Here is a 15,964-nt window from a genome sequence, read left to right as displayed (position 1 = left end):
CAGCTGAAAAGGGCCGGTATTCCCCTTTTGGGTATCAGACGAACGGAATAAGTAGGCCCTGTGGCTGATGATGTTGTGGCTAGATAATAAAGGAGGAAAAAAAAGTGCAATTTCAATACATTTTAACTTAAAAAACACTCCATCAACTGGTGGTGCGCTGATTCTCCCACAGCCTCCGTGTGTCTACTATATCAATCACTAGTTTTAAGAGTTCTTGGAGTTGTACTTCTATTCCGTACAGACGACAGGCTGGGAAGGTTTCTGCGACGACTACACAAAAGGCATAACAAGGGAAAACAATCAATCCAAATCAGGCAGCAGCACGCAAGGTATCGTCGATGTCTATGTTTTTCGCAAGAAACAGAAGAGCCAAGACGTTGATCTTGGTGGTGTCGATTCTGATCACGGTGCTGGTCCTTTCTTCGTCTGCCGGTACAGAACACCTGTCGAAATTTAAACTGCCTACTTCCAGTTCCTACTCGATATATGCAGCTTCCGAAGTGAAAGAGGAGCCCTCGGGGTCTGCAGCACCAAGCTCAACCCCTGAAGACGCGGATAATCTCAAAAATTTATATTTCAGCCCTGAACAAGGCGGAGTGATCCCTGGAGGATCGTCAGGAAACACGAAAGGCTGGAAAGTATCTTCGATAGACGAGTCGAAGGGACAACGAACGGACGACCGGTCGATACCTCTTACAGAAAACCAGTCACCAACAGAAGAAGCTCTTAACAAAATTACCCCTGAAGACATTGTTCGCGGCGATGTTACCTTCCAAAACTTTTTCATAGAGATTTTTGAGCTGATGAGAAAAAATCAGTTGAGCTATCCGCTAGCGGAAAGACAGACCCTCAAGGACGGAAAGCCGTTTATTGAAAACGTTTTGTTTTATGCTCAGCCGTGGGATAGGCTCAGCGAGGACGATTGTTCGCAATTTGTTAATTTCCCACCTCAATTTATCAATGACCTCACTCTCAAGCATGAGACCGTGGTTAGCAACCTGCCTAAGATCACTCCTAGATTTTACAAAGGCAATGGTTACGTGATTGTCGGCGGTGGCAAGTACTCGTGGTTTGCTTTGCTTGGTATCGAGACATTGCGTAAGGTGGGATCTACGCTTCCTGTCGAGGTCATTCTTCCTAGCGATGACGAATACGAATTCGAATATTGTGATCAGATTCTTCCTGCATTGAACGCAAGATGTGTCGAGATGCCCAGGGTGTTTGGGAAAGAGACCCTAAGAAAGTTTGAGGTTAACGGTTATCAATTCAAAGCGTTTGCCCTATTCGCATCTTCTTTCGAAAACGCCTTTTTCCTCGACTCTGATGCATACCCGGTTGGAAACCCTGATCCACTGTTTGAGTCAGATCTTTATAAAGAGTACCAGATGATTACGTGGCCGGACTTTTGGAGAAGAACAACGTCTCCATACTTCTATCAGATCACAGGCCAAGAAATCGGACCGAAACAAGTGAGACATCTAAACGACATGTTTACTGATCCAAAGTACTACGAATCTGAGCTCAATGCTGATCCATACCACAACATTCCGTTCCACGACAGAGAGGGAACCATACCCGATTGGACGACAGAAGCCGGTGAAATGCTTATCAACAAGACTCTTCATTTCCAGACCCTGCTATTGGCATTGTACTACAATTTCGATGGCCCATATGGATATTATCCCCTTTTGTCCCAAGGTGGAGCCGGTGAGGGTGATAAAGAGACCTTCGTTGCCGCAGCCAACTACTATGGTCTGAAGTACTATCAAGTCTATAAACTCCCTGACAGAGCATACGGTTGGTACAACCATGAACAGAACTACGAACACTCGAGTATCGTCCAATACGATCCCCTGACGGATTATTCTAATTTGCAGCAGGTCAAGCAGAATATTCGCAAGGCTATCGAGTTGGAAGGAGAGAACTTCAAGTACGACTACGAAAAATTCTTTACCCAGTTTTTCCTTCCGTCAAACTCGAAGGTGTTATTCTACCATGTGCATGATCCAAAAATGGATCCATTCAATATTGTCAATAATAGGTACACGTTCGATCTTGATGGAAACCGCATTAGAAACTTGGGTGAAGATTTCCCGGAGTTTGACTTTGATTTGGAAAACTTCATCTGGAACGTCATTAACCACTACGTGTGCGAGAAAAAAATCAATTTCAAGCACTTCGAGAACGCCGATTGGAACTCCCTGTGTGACGGGTTCATCCAGGACCAGCTTAAATTCCTTGCTGAATCTTCGAGACGCATTTTTAGTGATCACAACAAGTCCCCTCCATCTGAACTTGTTGAATCTCCAGAGAAGGCCGAAAAAGTTGAGACACCGGATGATGTTGCTGTTGAGTAACAGATAGACTTTTCTGGGTAATATAATAATATTTAATTTGTAAGACATGCATTTATCGGCAAACAGTGTATTGCTGGTTCCAAGCTATGGATAGACGGTGCAAGCCCATCCACTCAGTGTCTCTATGCTAGCAACTGCCCTTACAAAGAATTTCAAAGAATTTCAATATTCGTGTTTGTCATGTGATCTGCGCGTAACTCCATATATCAATTTTATTCGCATTATTTTGACGCATTCCGATGGAGATCAACAAATTGGAGCGATATGTGAGCACCTTGAAGCGCGAAATAAAGCACTGGGAGCACAAGTATGAAGCAGAGAACGGCAAAATGCCCACTACCGATGTGATCAAGGCGGACTTAGCCGTCTCGGCAAGGTATAAAAAATATCACAAGTACAAGAAGATCTTGGGAAAACTGCAGTCAGGAGCATTAACCGTTGAGCAGTGGAAGAATCAGGAACGACCGTCACAGAATGCAGAGCAAAATCTTCCGCGTTCTCCTCCTCCTTCGTCGCCTGAGAGCGAGAAGGAGATTGGACCTACGCCGCAGCTCGATGGAAGAGTTTTAGGGATATTCGATATCGAGATCAAGGAGTCTCCAACCCGCCAAACTCCTACGAAACAGGCAAATCCAGTCATTGAAGTCGCAAGTCCGGACAAGTTCAAGACCCCCACGAAAAAAGTTGAACGCAAGCTTCTATTTCAGGAGACACCCCGTCGTGAGAGAACGGCGCTTTTGCAAGAAACTCCACAGTACCTACGAACAGAGTCGAGCACATCGAGCGCAATGTTTTATGGCAACCTGACGCCAGAGAAAAAGAGTCCTCAAGTGATGGATGTGTCTCCGAGTAAAGTTGTCGAGCCCAGTCCGATCATTCGCCGGGCTGGCAGGCGTACCCTGTACGAGCTGAATAACGAGATTAAGGAGTTGCAGCGACAACAAAGTCAGGATGGAGAGGAATTTATAGAGGAGGTTCATGAGGAGCTTCCAGAGGACGAGATCAAACAAGAAGACGTTATCATTCGCAAAAAAACAGCTAAGAGAACCACTAGACGAGTGAAGCTACGCACTCTCGGGCCTCAAGATGAACAAGATATGCTAGAATCCTTGGATATACACGAGGAAATAAGAAAACTGCGACAAAAGAGCGAGACCAAGACGATCAGCGAGGATGAAAGTGTAAGTGAGTCCGAAAGCGAAGAAGAGGAATATGTGCGCAAAAAAGCGACCGACGAAGACAAAAAATCCACGACAGGGAAACACCCGCTTTCAAACAATTTTGTGCGCATGAAGATACATAGGAAGACAGGTGGACGGTTCAAAAGAAGACGGTAGTGCATGTCTATGATATCTTATATTATATTATACAATCACGCGGCCAGCAACTGCAACATACCACCAATTTTGTAAGCTTCCTCGCACTTCAGAATCTCCTGTTCCACGCGTTTTTGTAATCCCCACACCAATTCCTCGAGCACAGGCTGTTTTTCTATGAGATCGCCATACAGCTCTAATATGCATGTGGTGTAGTCTGCAATAACACTGACATTTCTTGGATCGCTGATATTTTTCAGACACCATGTGAGCAGCGGTTCCAATGAGTTCTCGTCTCTATCCAAAAGAGCAGTTCTCACCTTTCCACGCTTTCTCAACTCTTCCATGCATGTGAGAGTGAGCTCTTTAGACATTCCTGAGACTAGAGCATGATCAAGGGCCTCAGACCATTTGAAGTTGTTCAAGTCTTTTTCAAACGGCTTCAACTTCTTGCTGTTTTCATTCTTGTCGTCCACCACGCGAAATTCGCTCTCTCCGTGATATTCAGAGCCACGCATCATCCTTGCAAACGCAGCAGACTTGCTTTGCTTGTTACCCTGAGAAACTCGAGGTTCAGTCTTTCTTGTTCTGATGGTCAAGAGTCCCGAGTTGAGTCCAACAACCAGATGCTTGTGGTTAGGCGAGACACCACAGCTCAGCACACCGCTGCCAAACTTCCAGCCAAACTTGACGTCCCAGTTTATCGACTGCGAATCGAACACTTTCAAGTGCCCATCAACAGAACCAGCAAGAACACCACGCTCGCCAGCATCGCTGAGGCACGTGACCGTCTTGCTGAAATTTGAAAGTGTTCTGGTGTTTTTACCAGCCGTCAAGTCCCACGTTTTCACGCTGTAGCCACCACAGGAAACCAAATTCGTAGGATTGAGCGACAGAACATCTTCCACGGGATCTTGGTGATTGAACTTAATGACTGGCTGCGAACCAGCACGGGCATCAAAAACACGAACGTAATCGTCGTAGCAGCCGGTCACAACGAGATTTGTCGACACACCATTGATGAAATGGGCACTTCTGACGTAGTCCTCGTGGTCTCCAAAACTAATGATTGGGCGCTGTGTGTCGGAAATGTCGTATAATCTAGCGATTCTGTCATCAGAACATGTCAATAGCTGTGTAGTGTTGGATGGACTGAATTTAGTCACGTGTGTAGGATGTGAGGACGGAGTTAACGACACAAGGAGGGTTCGCGGGTGCATTGCATCAAAAATCTGGACCAATCCAGAGGCATCTCCTGCAACCAAAAGTTTTCCATCGTGACGGAACTCACCAGAGTAAACGGTATCCTTGAATCTGGAAAATGTCTTTGACACTTTGCGGGTCTTGGATGAGAAAATTTGGACTCTCGTAGAAGATGTCACAGCGAAATCATGAGGCGAATTGGGATCAAAGTGGATATGCGTCACAGAATTGTGTTCTTTGACCAGCTGAGAGCTTGTAAACCCACGCCAGTATCTTTGTTCTGCAGTCGTCTGCGCTGGGAGGGTCGCATGTCGCACGTGAGGGACACGTTCAAGGGTAGAGGACATTCTTTGAAAATAAAATAATTTTTTGGTCTATCTTACAAAATTTTTTAGTATGAACAGGATAAAATGTGAGTGAGATATGATGACGTAAGCACTTATGGCATCTTAGAATTGAGCTCCTCAAGATGGAAGTCAATGTCCTTGAGATAATCGTCCACGTCGTACTTAAGAGCAAGCACACGGGCCCGCAGAAAATGCTTCTTGCTCTCAGCATACTTCTTCTCCCTCAACATGTGCATTGCCAGACCTGTGGAGGATATCATCTCTGCAAGATGCATACCGACAGTAACAAATTCAGGCAGCTGGGTGTCTGTGCCAAAAGACGCAGACCTAATCATGCCAGTAAGTTCGAGTACCTGCTGAAAAGAAGCCTCTGACTCTTTGTAGCTTATTTCTTTGATTTTATTGAGAACGTTTCCGAATTTACCTTGGGATGTGTCTGGCTTGGGCTTGAAACCGAGCGTGCTTAATTGGTCTATAATGGCAATCTGGTCTGTGTTTTCCAGAAGTTTTGCATGCTTCTCGTATTCCTCACTCATGAGATACAAAACAACGCCCATTTTTGTGAGTGTAAGGGTCAACTTTCCTGGCTCGTCGATCGAGCTTTGCATGAGCAACAGATTAGTACGAAGGTAAAATGAAGCTTCGTCTAAACTTCCTTCTGAAATGCAAATGTCTGCAAATTGGTCTCTCAAAGAAACCAGTTCTTTCACAAACGGTAGCCAAGCATCACCAGCAGTAATTAAAAGTTTAATTTCCTTTGGGAGTTTAGCCATGTCTGGACCTGGCTGGGGCGCCAGTTGGGCCACCAACCCTTCCTTCACGATGCTTCTCAGCTCGTTAGGTAACTTTGGAACTCTTGGATCCGCTGCTGTAAGGAAGTCAACAATGCTTCTGTTGATTTGGTCGTAAAGGAGAACTAGGAATGCAGGGTAGTGTTCCGCCAGCCGTCTTTGAGCCATAACTATATTGTCCAGTAACAATTTCTTGACTTTGTACTTTTCTTCTGGTTTCAGAAGATTGGTGTATCTCATTGTGGCAACCATGGATTGCTGTAACAGCATGTCGAATTTTTTCTTTGACAGGTTCGAATCTGGCCTTCCAATCTCTGACACCATAAATTCACTTAGTGTCTTGTAAACAGCAAGAGCGTGATCAAAATCTTCGAGTTTTTCAAACATTTCCGCCACTTTCAAAACCGCACCTGTGTAATGCTGGTCAAGTTCCGAGGTCATCTCGTTATCACATACAACCAGACACTTTCGATAGAGTTTCAAGGCTTTTGCAAAATCGCCCTCATTTTCGGCAACAAGTGCCTCGCTTAAAACCTTACCAAATTCGTTGCTATAAGTGGTGTCTTCGTAGTCCTCATAGACCCTGATTCCCCAATATATGAGGCCAGCCATTGCACAGATTGTAAGAATTGAGTTCATATTCGAGCGAGGCTTGCTTGGCAGTGGAGGAGGAGGGACATTCGGAGGCTTGAAAGACGGAGGAACCACCGATTGAGGAGGCGGCCTGTTAGGGTCTTGAAATTGGTTCAGTGATGGAGTCTTACTGATATCTTGTTGGCTGATATATCTCAGCGCCTGGATAGCATTTACGGTCGGGAATTTGCACGCTCGCCTCCAACCACACGATCTTGTTGTTCTTAACATTTAAACTAAAAATAAAGGATTATTTTTTTTAATGTGCGGGAGATATTCTATGTCTTTTGCGCCGGGCGAACTGCCTGCCCAATTTGCGCAGCAAAATCTTAATATTGATCGCATTGAAGATGCTGACTTATGGTCTGCGAAACGGTATAATGTCGGGCCTCAATGCATAGAACCTGTTTATTTCTTTAATGTGGAGCACGAAAGTACTACACCTTTGTTGCGCTATATGAAATGGGGTGTAACACCAAAGTGGGCCAACCAGAAATCACAGAAATTGTCCACATTTAATGCCAGGTATGAGAACATTGAGCACAGCAAGATTTGGTCGCACTGTCTTGATCATAGGTGTGTTATTCCGATCGAAGGTTATTTTGAATGGAAAACTGATTCTTCAAAAAACAAGCAACCATGGTTCATCCGTCGCAAAGACCACAAACTAATGTTTCTTGCTGGTTTGTACTCAATAGCAAGTGATGGCAAGTATGAGTACACAATCATCACTAGGGAGGCCCCCAAACAATTGGAATGGTTGCACTCACGCATGCCAGTCGTTCTAGAGCCTGGCACAGATGAGTTTAACAGCTGGCTCGGGCTTAAGGATTCCAACTGGGATAAGCTGAGCAAATTACTCAAAGTGCATGAAAAGGAAGACCTTGAGTGGTACAAGGTGAAGAAAGAAGTCGGAAACGTGAAAAATGACGGAGAGGATCTGGTGAAACCTATCAAACAGGAGAGCTTACAGGGGTTTTTCAAAAAAGAAGAAACAGAGCCTATCAAAAGTGAGTCCAAAGTATCAATAAAGGATGAGGAGAAAAAAGACTCTGCGTCACAGGAGACTGTCACGCTTTCTCACAAAGAGCCGGTTATCAAAAAAGAAGAAAAAAACATAAATGACTCACCTGCGAAGCGACGTAAGAATTCAAGTCCTCCAACGTCATCGCCGCGCAAGAAACAGCACACGATCACAGATTTTCTTCACAAATAATAGAGCGCTCATTCATGTCTATATCGTAATTTTGTGCCGATCTTTCCAGAACAGCAGAAGCACACCGCCTTCGTACACAACAACTCTCATCACCGCGCTCAGAATGAAACTTGCCCACTGCAAATCATGGTTGGCCATGAACCCGGTGATGATTGGAGCAATCACTTGAGCAAGGAGTCTCAAAGAATTTTGTAGACTTAAAGCGGCAGCTCTTTCATTGTCGTGCGCGACAGAGCTCAAGAAAACGCTCTTGGAGCCCATGTCCATGCTCTTAAAAACATCCCTCATCAGCAGGAAGAACACCATCATAGGCATGTTGGTGGAAAATGGAATTAAGAAGACAAAGACAGAGCACGGGAAATGGGTCAAAATCATTGTTTGTATTGGGCCGTATCTCTTGCAGAAAACGGTTCCAAAAAGAGACATCACAGCTGAGACGCAGTGGGTAGCAAGGAAAATATCTCCCACGGTCTTGGTGCTGGAGCCGAATCTCTCAACAATATAATAAGCCACCCAGGAATCGATGATGATCGCTTTACAGAGAACATCAACGAAAAAAAGCATAATGATCTGCATGATTGTTCCAAAGCGAGGAGAATGAATAAGTTGTAGCGTTGATGTGGGAGCCGGTTTTTGTTTGTCGATTTCGAATTCCGAATCCGAACTTTTTGGAGTTTCCTCATGATCCCTCACTAGCTCGACCTTATCGTCCAGCAAGCTGGCCAGGAAAAATAGAAGCAGGTATACGAGTCCAACTGCGAAGAAAACACATTTGAAAGCCGAGAGTTCGGACCAGCCAAATTTGTCTTGCAGACACCATATGAGAAGGCCGTACACACCGCTTCCCATAGCCGACGAGAGATTTCCAGTGAATGCATACCATGTAAAGAAATCGGACCTTTCAGAGGGTTGTGCTTTCTGTGCAATAATGGCATGCTCACACGGACGATAGATGGAAACCTCAACTCCGCCGACCGAAATTATTCCTGCGAAAACGGTAAGCCATAATAGAGGCTTAATCGTGGTCAATTGGAAAATGAAGCTTGTTGTCATCATGGCAAGGTAGCAATGCCGCATCAGTCTCCGCCTGCCGTAGGTATCCAAAATCAATCCCAAACATGAAGTTTTTATCAGATCTCCTAATGTTCCGACAGATATGAAGATGCCGATAGAGCTGGCTGCGAAACCGCAATCTCGCAAAAAAATTGCTAGTATGACGCTGATTCCTCCATATGTGAATGACCGAAGGAATTTGAGCAAGAATATTAGCTTGATGTTCGTCTGGGCATAAAAAATTGTCCAGATTCCTATCTCCCCAAGAAAATCAATTAAGTTCATCTGACACAAAATTTCAAGATCCAAATTTTCGTTGATATGATGTACCCATAGTATCTTACATATTTTGACACCATAATTATTCGTATTATATTAGTCACAAAGCTACTCCCTTCTCTTCGCTGCTGACCGAAATGCGGTCGACCAGTTCGCGTTCCTTCTTTTCGACGTACTTCTTGGTATCGCGCTTGGTGAGGTACACCTCAACAATAGGTAAGACCAGCATCAGGAAAGCAGCAATCGTAGAGATGATCAGTCCCAGGCGGAACTCAGGCGCATGACTTGTAGGATAGAAGACAATATTAGTCCAGACGTTCATAGCCTGGGAAACGGCATCGGAGTAGCCGATCACAAATGCTCTCTCACGACTGTCGTGACGACACACTCTGTTGATCCATCCAGACACAATGGCCTGGTTGACAGAGTCAAGGCCGATCGCGAGCATGCACACCCATTTCCAACCCCAAGCGATATTCCAAGCTGCCAAGGAAGCGTATGCAATGATGAAGCAAGTTTGCGTGAATGCCAAGAACGGATAAATAGGGAACGAGTCCGAGAGTCCTGCGAGGAAAAATTGTGCAACCACACCCACGACAGCCTGCAGTGTCGGGTAGTTGTTGATTTGCGAGACGGTGAATCTGTTGTGGACTTTCGCCTCGTATTTCAGCCACAGCGGCATCACAGTGCCGTCTGGGAGCGCCACAATATTGAGGAGCACCCAGAAGGTAGCAAAGAAGTGCACTGGCCAATGAAGAATGGTCTTTTTGAGGATCTTAAGATCGTACTGTCTAGCACCGTCAATACCGGATCTCACCTGTCGCTCAACAGCGATCTCGTACTCGTCTTTCGTCATCCACCAAATTGGCTTTGTGTCTTTTTGGGACTTTGCTTGCAGTGGGCCTGGGAACATGAACAGTCCAAAAATAGCAACCGGAACCGTAAAGATTCCGTCAATAATGAAACCCCATTTCCAGCCAGCAAGGCCTCTGGTACCACTCAAATTTTCGTAGGCAGCACTTTGAAGGTAACCAGAGAACATGCCTCCCAAACTGGACGACACAGAAAACACCATAACACGACGGAACACCTCATCTCTGGTGAACCAGCTTCCAATGATGTAAACAGATGAAGGGAAGGCAATTCCTTCGCAGAACCCAATCAAAAATCTAAGACAGAAAATATGTTGCGGTTTAGTAGCAGCAGCACCGCAGAAAGTCAAAACACCCCAAATGAGCTCGAACGATGGCAGCAAAAACCTAGACCATTTCTGAGTCACCAAAAGAGTACCGATCGCCATGGAAACAATGTAGCCGGCAGAATACAAAGACTTGGCATACGACAGATCGTCACCGTAGAATTTTATGTCTTCTTCCATTCCGCTAACGTAGGCATTGGTAATATTCGCTTTGTCCAGGGCTTTGGTGAAATAGGAAACACAAATATAGATCAGCAAGCAAAGGTCAAGCTTGATTAAAAATTTGCGTTCCTTAGGCGAGTAGATATCTCTCGGATACCAATAAAACAGTCTGATAAAAGCATCATACCAGTGCTTCACTCTAACTTGTTCTTCATCGCGGATAAGCTCCTCGACCTCGACATGGTTGTCGCTTGTCTTGGACTTGTGAAGATGGATGGCGGTATCAGACATGGTTGGAAACAGAATCCGAAGCTCGACCCATTTATAAAACCATGCTTTGGAAGCCACAGTTTTTTTGATGGAAGTTAGTGCCGCGCGTCAGGAAAAAGAAAGGTTTTTGCGCCGTTTCATTAGTGACATATTCTGCACAAATTTGCCAAGATAACGAGATTTTGAAAGAAGCTGATATAAGCAGTCCAAAAAAGATCCGGTGCGCGCGGGCGTGGTATAATTTTATGGTGCAATTTTCCGGGCTTTAAATTGAAATTCAATTTTTCCAATGGATTCATCGCTTATAGTGGCCCTTGCCGTGGCTGCACTATATCTTTTTTCGGGCGGAAGATGGACATTTGTGTTGCTTGCTGCAGTGGCATACTTTTGGCAGTCTCAAAAGAGCGCGGCTAATACTAGAAAAGCATCCAAATCCTGCAAATGTGGAGGAGGAGGATGCTGCACGACGAAATCCAAGCACGCCTCGCCAGATGCCTCACTTGAAAACGAGATCGATTTCACATACTCTTTCAAGTAGGGTCCGGAGCCTAAATTTACGCCGATACCTAACAATGCGCGAAAAGAATAATCATGTATATTTCCGATCTAAATGTCCGATGGCCGAGGCATTGGCCGAAGCATCTGGACATCATGGAAAAAGACTACAAATTTAGCATTCTTCAATACATTCAGTTCATTCCTGATGCCATAGAGAAAACCGCTTGAATTGTTGTAATCATCACGTCAGGAAATTTTTTTAGTTACAATACTGCTTTTCTCCTTTATATGCTAGTACATTTTCTTGTATAGACTCAAACTCAATACCAGTGATTGGAGGCCAATTTTTGGTCCAGTTCCTGTGGTTTAGGTGATGCTCTTGACTCAAAGTTCATCGTGAGTCACCGGGGATCCCCTGATGATGGTCTCTATTTCCTGGTCGTACTTGGTCCATTCGGGAATTTGTCTTCTGGCCCTGTCGAGTTTCGGTTCCTTGGTCAACGGATTATTGCAGAGATCGATTGTTTTTGCTTTCTTCAGACTCTCATCGTCACACCACGTTTCGCACCACAACCACTCCTGAGGAAGTGAATAGATCGGGATGGTGTGTTGCAAGTTGTTGGGAAGGTCCTGATCTAAGTTGCTTAGGGAGTTAGGATCAGCAGAAAGAGACTGGTAGTGTTGTCTCAATCTGTCTCCAGCTGCAATTTGACGGAACTTTTTGAGATCAACCACATACAAAGCACTGATATGGTATTTCAAATTATCCCCTAGCAAAGTCTTCCAGTAGCCCTGTTTCCAGAACCGAAAGCCTTCCATCTCTTTGCGCGAGTCGCACATTGGAGTGAAACCATAAACAGCACCCTTTAGATCCATATCAACAAGTTCTTTCATGTCAGTTCTCACAATTTGGTCCGAGTCAACGAAGATGACCTTTTCTAAGTCTTGCGGGAACAAAACATCCAAAAACAAGATCTTGTATCCCCAAATTGTGCGTTGTTTTTCTCTTTGACCGCGAAGCCAAGTTGGCCACTTATAGGTGACCAGCTCGTAATCGAATCCGTAATGCTTGGCCAGTAAGGGAAGGTGTTTTTTTAGCTTAGGAGACATGTAGTTTTCAATCAGCCAAAATTTGACAGTGTGTTTTGTGTGCGCCATCACAGATGCTGTCATTATCCCTAAAAAGCGCTCGTAGAGATGTCCGCTGGCGACAGTGAAAATGTTTATCTCGGCTTGCTTGGGTTTGAAAAGAGAGCTGAACGACTTTGAGAGTCCCGAAAAAAGACTGTTGGACGGCTTCTTCCTGGAAACTATAGGATAAACCATAGCACCAGTCAGGTCTAGTATTGGGATTTTCTCGGGACGAGAATGTGATATCCTAGTTTTATATTTGGTATCAACCGCGTCAATCTCGAACTCCACATCGGGTATAATCTTCTTGGTGCTCAGCGTCCACAAACCGGGGTTGGCCTTCAGTTGGAAATACCCCAAATTGGCCATCACATTCGTATCTGAGACAGAAGCACCATTTGAATCCAGCAGCTGTAGTCCCAGTCCGAGAGGAGCAATGGTATCGATACCTTCACGAGCATGGCCTTGTATCAGGATGGACCTCAGCTCATAGACTCCATCAACTGATCCGGAAATATCCAATTTGATGTTATCCAGATCGGTATTAGCTTCCTTGATTGAGACGATCCAGGAGGGAATTACATCCACATCTGCTGTGAACAGTGTCTTTTCGGGGATGTCATCAAAAAAGGCAGAATAATCACGTTTTTCAGTCCCATTTTCATAAAATTTGACAGAGGTTGGGAAAACACCACGATAAAGACGCTTGATTTTAAGCTCATCTTTCTCCGAAGGCTTGATCCAAATTCTTGAGCGTACAAAGTCAAACTTCTCGAACACTTCGCTTAGCGCTAAGATGGACTGTGTTTGCTCGCTGAGTGGATCAATAACTGAATCAACGTCGACATATCCAGTGCCTTGTTCAATGAAAGAACTTGATCTGGAAAAGTCGTATCTGGGTAGCAAACCAGATATAATAAAGTCACCGTCATCGTTGTAAAAAGAGGATGTAACAACCCAAGATTTATACTCAAAGTCTTGAGTGTCCTCATCTAGTAAATTCAATCGCACGCTCTTTTCTCGGTTCAACAAGATCTGAAGATCAACTGCCTTGACCGGCTCCCTATCGTGCAAATCAATCAGGCGTCCATTTAGAATCAGATAAACTTCGTCATCATCTGCAAAATCGTCAACACCAAAACATTCGGAAATCACTGAAAGTGCTGAATTGTCAGTTGGCTTAGATGCAAACTCTCCGTCCAAGTATACCAAAGCGCTCTCCACGTCGTCTAGTGATTTAGTAAGTGTTTCCACCTCAGGTGAATTCGAGACATCAATGATACGTAAGGTGATTCCACTTTTCAAAGCCTCAGCAACTTGACTTCTAAATTTCCTCGATGAAAGCTTACCCACGGCATTGAGTACTATTTTGTCATCTCCACCGAAATTTTTCAGTAATTTGTAGGTCTCGTATGTTGGCGCAGGAACGTAGGAGGAACGCAATCTGTCTAGTGTCTCTGGAATTAAAAGGGGATCGCGTCTAGCCAAGGCTCCTTGGCGAAGGTAATCTTTCAAAGTAACTTCTCTTGGTATTCTTCTTTGACGTTGTTCAGAGTTAAGGTATAGAATATCAGCCGTAATTTGCTCGCTCATAGCGTACTGCCAGTTTTGGTTGAACTCTATGAATATGCCGTTGATTATAACATGCGGTTGGGATTGTAGAGCGAATTGATTTTTAAAAGAGTCCAAGTTACGGAGCAGCTCGTCCTTATCTGGAACGTCGACTTGCTTGAGTGTGTCGAAGCTGACCCCAGGGGAGTTGATCACTTCATGCACCAAAATCAAGTATCTCAAAGCCTCTATCGGTCCTGAGGTCCTGTGGATTTTTACCAGCTGTTCAGTGACCACCTGGTCCTCCTCAGTTCTCACTAGCGGAACAAGGCCCACTCTCTGAGATATGAGGTTCTTTAGAATAGCATTGATCATCATTAATGAATATTGAAGCTGCAATGGGTCAGTAGGATTGATGGCAAACACTAAGTCATGGATGTTTTCTCTTGCAGGAGGTATTTTTCTTCCACTCCATTCTGACTTGTAAGCTAGTCTAGGATTTTGGAGATCTGCATATTGTGGATCATTTTCAAGATCGTTGAAATATATAATTCCCGGGTGATCCGTTGTTTGATACCGAGGTAAGTGAGCTGCAGCAACTATTGATTCATTTGCAAATCTGTATAACAAAGTCTTGACTTCATTTTTATCCACGCCCACTGAGGACAGGTTATCAACAATCAGCTTCTCCTGTTTAAGTCTTTTCAGTATCTCAAAAACACTAAGGAACTTTTCAGTTGCAGGAACTCCGTTGATATACATACCTGCTGGAACATTTGGAGATTCCACGGCTATTTCTTCAGGTTCACGTCGGAGAGAGATATAGGAAGCGTACTTTGGAAAGTCAAGCATGATTTTTCTAAAGAGCCTCAAATCAGATCCTTTTTCGGCAATGTAACTGACTAATTTCCCAACAAGCCCCTTCATATGATCTTGGGACAGTTTCGGAATATCATCCATATGCCGATCAATAAAATCGTCAACAGGGACCACGGTCTCTTGACCTGGCTCGAACTTGAGCTTCGCCTGCTGTTCCTCGGTGAATCCCCTATCATCTATAGCAATGTAGTCCGTTCTTTTAAGCGTCAGGTCAACCCCATAACCTGCCAATACCTCTTTCTCAATTTCTTCTCTCGGGGTGTATCTCCAAGCAAATCCAAGTTTGCCAGAAATTGCAGACTCGTACAGATTGGCAAAGAAATGACGGAACTTTTCAGATTCGTAATCACCATAAAGTATGAAAACATTCTCACGGTTGCCAATGACTCGATCAAAAGCCTCCAATGGCTCCACATGGCCCTCGGACGCTGTTTTCAATGCAAATACGTCGTCGGGCATGCAATACACGTTATTCTCCTGCTTGAGCCACGCGCCATCGCATTGTAACGAGTCACTCTCCTGAAAATGAGCCACAATTCGAGGTGAATACGTCCTTAGAGCCAAATCTGTCTCTACAAATCCCAGATCGTCAGTATTCACCAAGGAACAGGCGTACTTGAAATAGTCCTCATCCGATAGGGTTATGTCCTCCAATTCGACTTCGTCCTCATTGTGTGTAATGCCAATAAGCTTGAGAGTTAAAGGAAGATACAAGCTTTCGTTGTGCGCGCTAAACGTCTCGAGGACATTCAACTTGAATGAAGTTTGGTTCCAAGAACCTACCATTTGCAGATTGACATACTCCGCCAATGTTAATAGCCAAAGGTTTAGAATAAAAACAATGCCCAGTGCTTTCATGTTTAAAATGGTAGCAGATGCCAGGGGAATTTGTCGCCTCGATTGATGGTGGGAAGTATCGCCACTAAAAACCTGGATCTAAAATAATTTATCATTTTGTTTGATCCCTTAACTTGCTGATGTGGACATATGCAAGACGAGGCTATTCGAATGTGGCCAGTGGGGTGGCCTCCATAAACGCTTCGAAGTCTCCTGCAATACGAGAACTTCAACAACTGGCAG

The 15,964-nt window shown here is 44.5% G+C and overlaps 8 protein-coding genes across 8 annotated transcripts; 3 read left to right on the top strand and 5 right to left on the bottom strand.

Moving 5' to 3' along the window:
- Positions 1 to 338: 338 nt before the first annotated feature.
- Positions 339 to 2,357, top strand: HPODL_05372 (Conserved hypothetical secreted protein; the record flags this gene model as incomplete). The annotated part of the gene is made up of 1 exon (XM_014077547.1): positions 339 to 2,357. The coding sequence occupies one exon, from the start codon at positions 339 to 341 to the stop codon at positions 2,355 to 2,357; it is 2,019 nt and encodes a 672-aa protein (XP_013933022.1).
- A 239-nt stretch (positions 2,358 to 2,596) lies between these two features.
- Positions 2,597 to 3,694, top strand: HPODL_05371 (uncharacterized protein; the record flags this gene model as incomplete). The annotated part of the gene is made up of 1 exon (XM_014077546.1): positions 2,597 to 3,694. One exon carries the CDS (start codon positions 2,597 to 2,599, stop codon positions 3,692 to 3,694), a length of 1,098 nt encoding a protein of 365 aa, XP_013933021.1.
- Positions 3,695 to 3,729: 35 nt separating this feature from the next.
- On the bottom strand, positions 3,730 to 5,223 carry HPODL_03207 (U3 small nucleolar RNA-associated protein 15; the record flags this gene model as incomplete). Its single annotated transcript, XM_014077545.1, has 1 exon — positions 3,730 to 5,223. One exon carries the CDS (start codon positions 5,221 to 5,223, stop codon positions 3,730 to 3,732), a length of 1,494 nt encoding a protein of 497 aa, XP_013933020.1.
- A 92-nt stretch (positions 5,224 to 5,315) lies between these two features.
- On the bottom strand, positions 5,316 to 6,626 carry HPODL_03206 (uncharacterized protein; the record flags this gene model as incomplete). The annotated part of the gene is made up of 1 exon (XM_014077544.1): positions 5,316 to 6,626. One exon carries the CDS (start codon positions 6,624 to 6,626, stop codon positions 5,316 to 5,318), a length of 1,311 nt encoding a protein of 436 aa, XP_013933019.1.
- Positions 6,627 to 6,909: 283 nt separating this feature from the next.
- Positions 6,910 to 7,863, top strand: HPODL_03205 (uncharacterized protein; the record flags this gene model as incomplete). Its single annotated transcript, XM_014077543.1, has 1 exon — positions 6,910 to 7,863. One exon carries the CDS (start codon positions 6,910 to 6,912, stop codon positions 7,861 to 7,863), a length of 954 nt encoding a protein of 317 aa, XP_013933018.1.
- Positions 7,864 to 7,881: 18 nt separating this feature from the next.
- HPODL_03204 (putative membrane protein) lies at positions 7,882 to 9,201 on the bottom strand (the record flags this gene model as incomplete). Its single annotated transcript, XM_014077542.1, has 1 exon — positions 7,882 to 9,201. One exon carries the CDS (start codon positions 9,199 to 9,201, stop codon positions 7,882 to 7,884), a length of 1,320 nt encoding a protein of 439 aa, XP_013933017.1.
- A 94-nt stretch (positions 9,202 to 9,295) lies between these two features.
- Positions 9,296 to 10,846, bottom strand: HPODL_03203 (MFS transporter; the record flags this gene model as incomplete). Its single annotated transcript, XM_014077541.1, has 1 exon — positions 9,296 to 10,846. One exon carries the CDS (start codon positions 10,844 to 10,846, stop codon positions 9,296 to 9,298), a length of 1,551 nt encoding a protein of 516 aa, XP_013933016.1.
- An 861-nt stretch (positions 10,847 to 11,707) lies between these two features.
- Positions 11,708 to 15,742, bottom strand: HPODL_03202 (Protein required for beta-1,6 glucan biosynthesis; the record flags this gene model as incomplete). The annotated part of the gene is made up of 1 exon (XM_014077540.1): positions 11,708 to 15,742. One exon carries the CDS (start codon positions 15,740 to 15,742, stop codon positions 11,708 to 11,710), a length of 4,035 nt encoding a protein of 1,344 aa, XP_013933015.1.
- Between the last annotated feature and the right edge of the window lie 222 nt (positions 15,743 to 15,964).

The sequence above is a fragment of the Ogataea parapolymorpha genome, chromosome VII (assembly GCF_000187245.1).
Source record: "Ogataea parapolymorpha DL-1 chromosome VII, whole genome shotgun sequence".
NCBI classification, from domain to species: Eukaryota; Fungi; Ascomycota; class Pichiomycetes; order Pichiales; family Pichiaceae; genus Ogataea; species Ogataea parapolymorpha.
The sequence above is the reverse complement of the archived record's forward strand: the minus strand, read 5'-3'. Positions and strand labels throughout refer to the sequence as shown.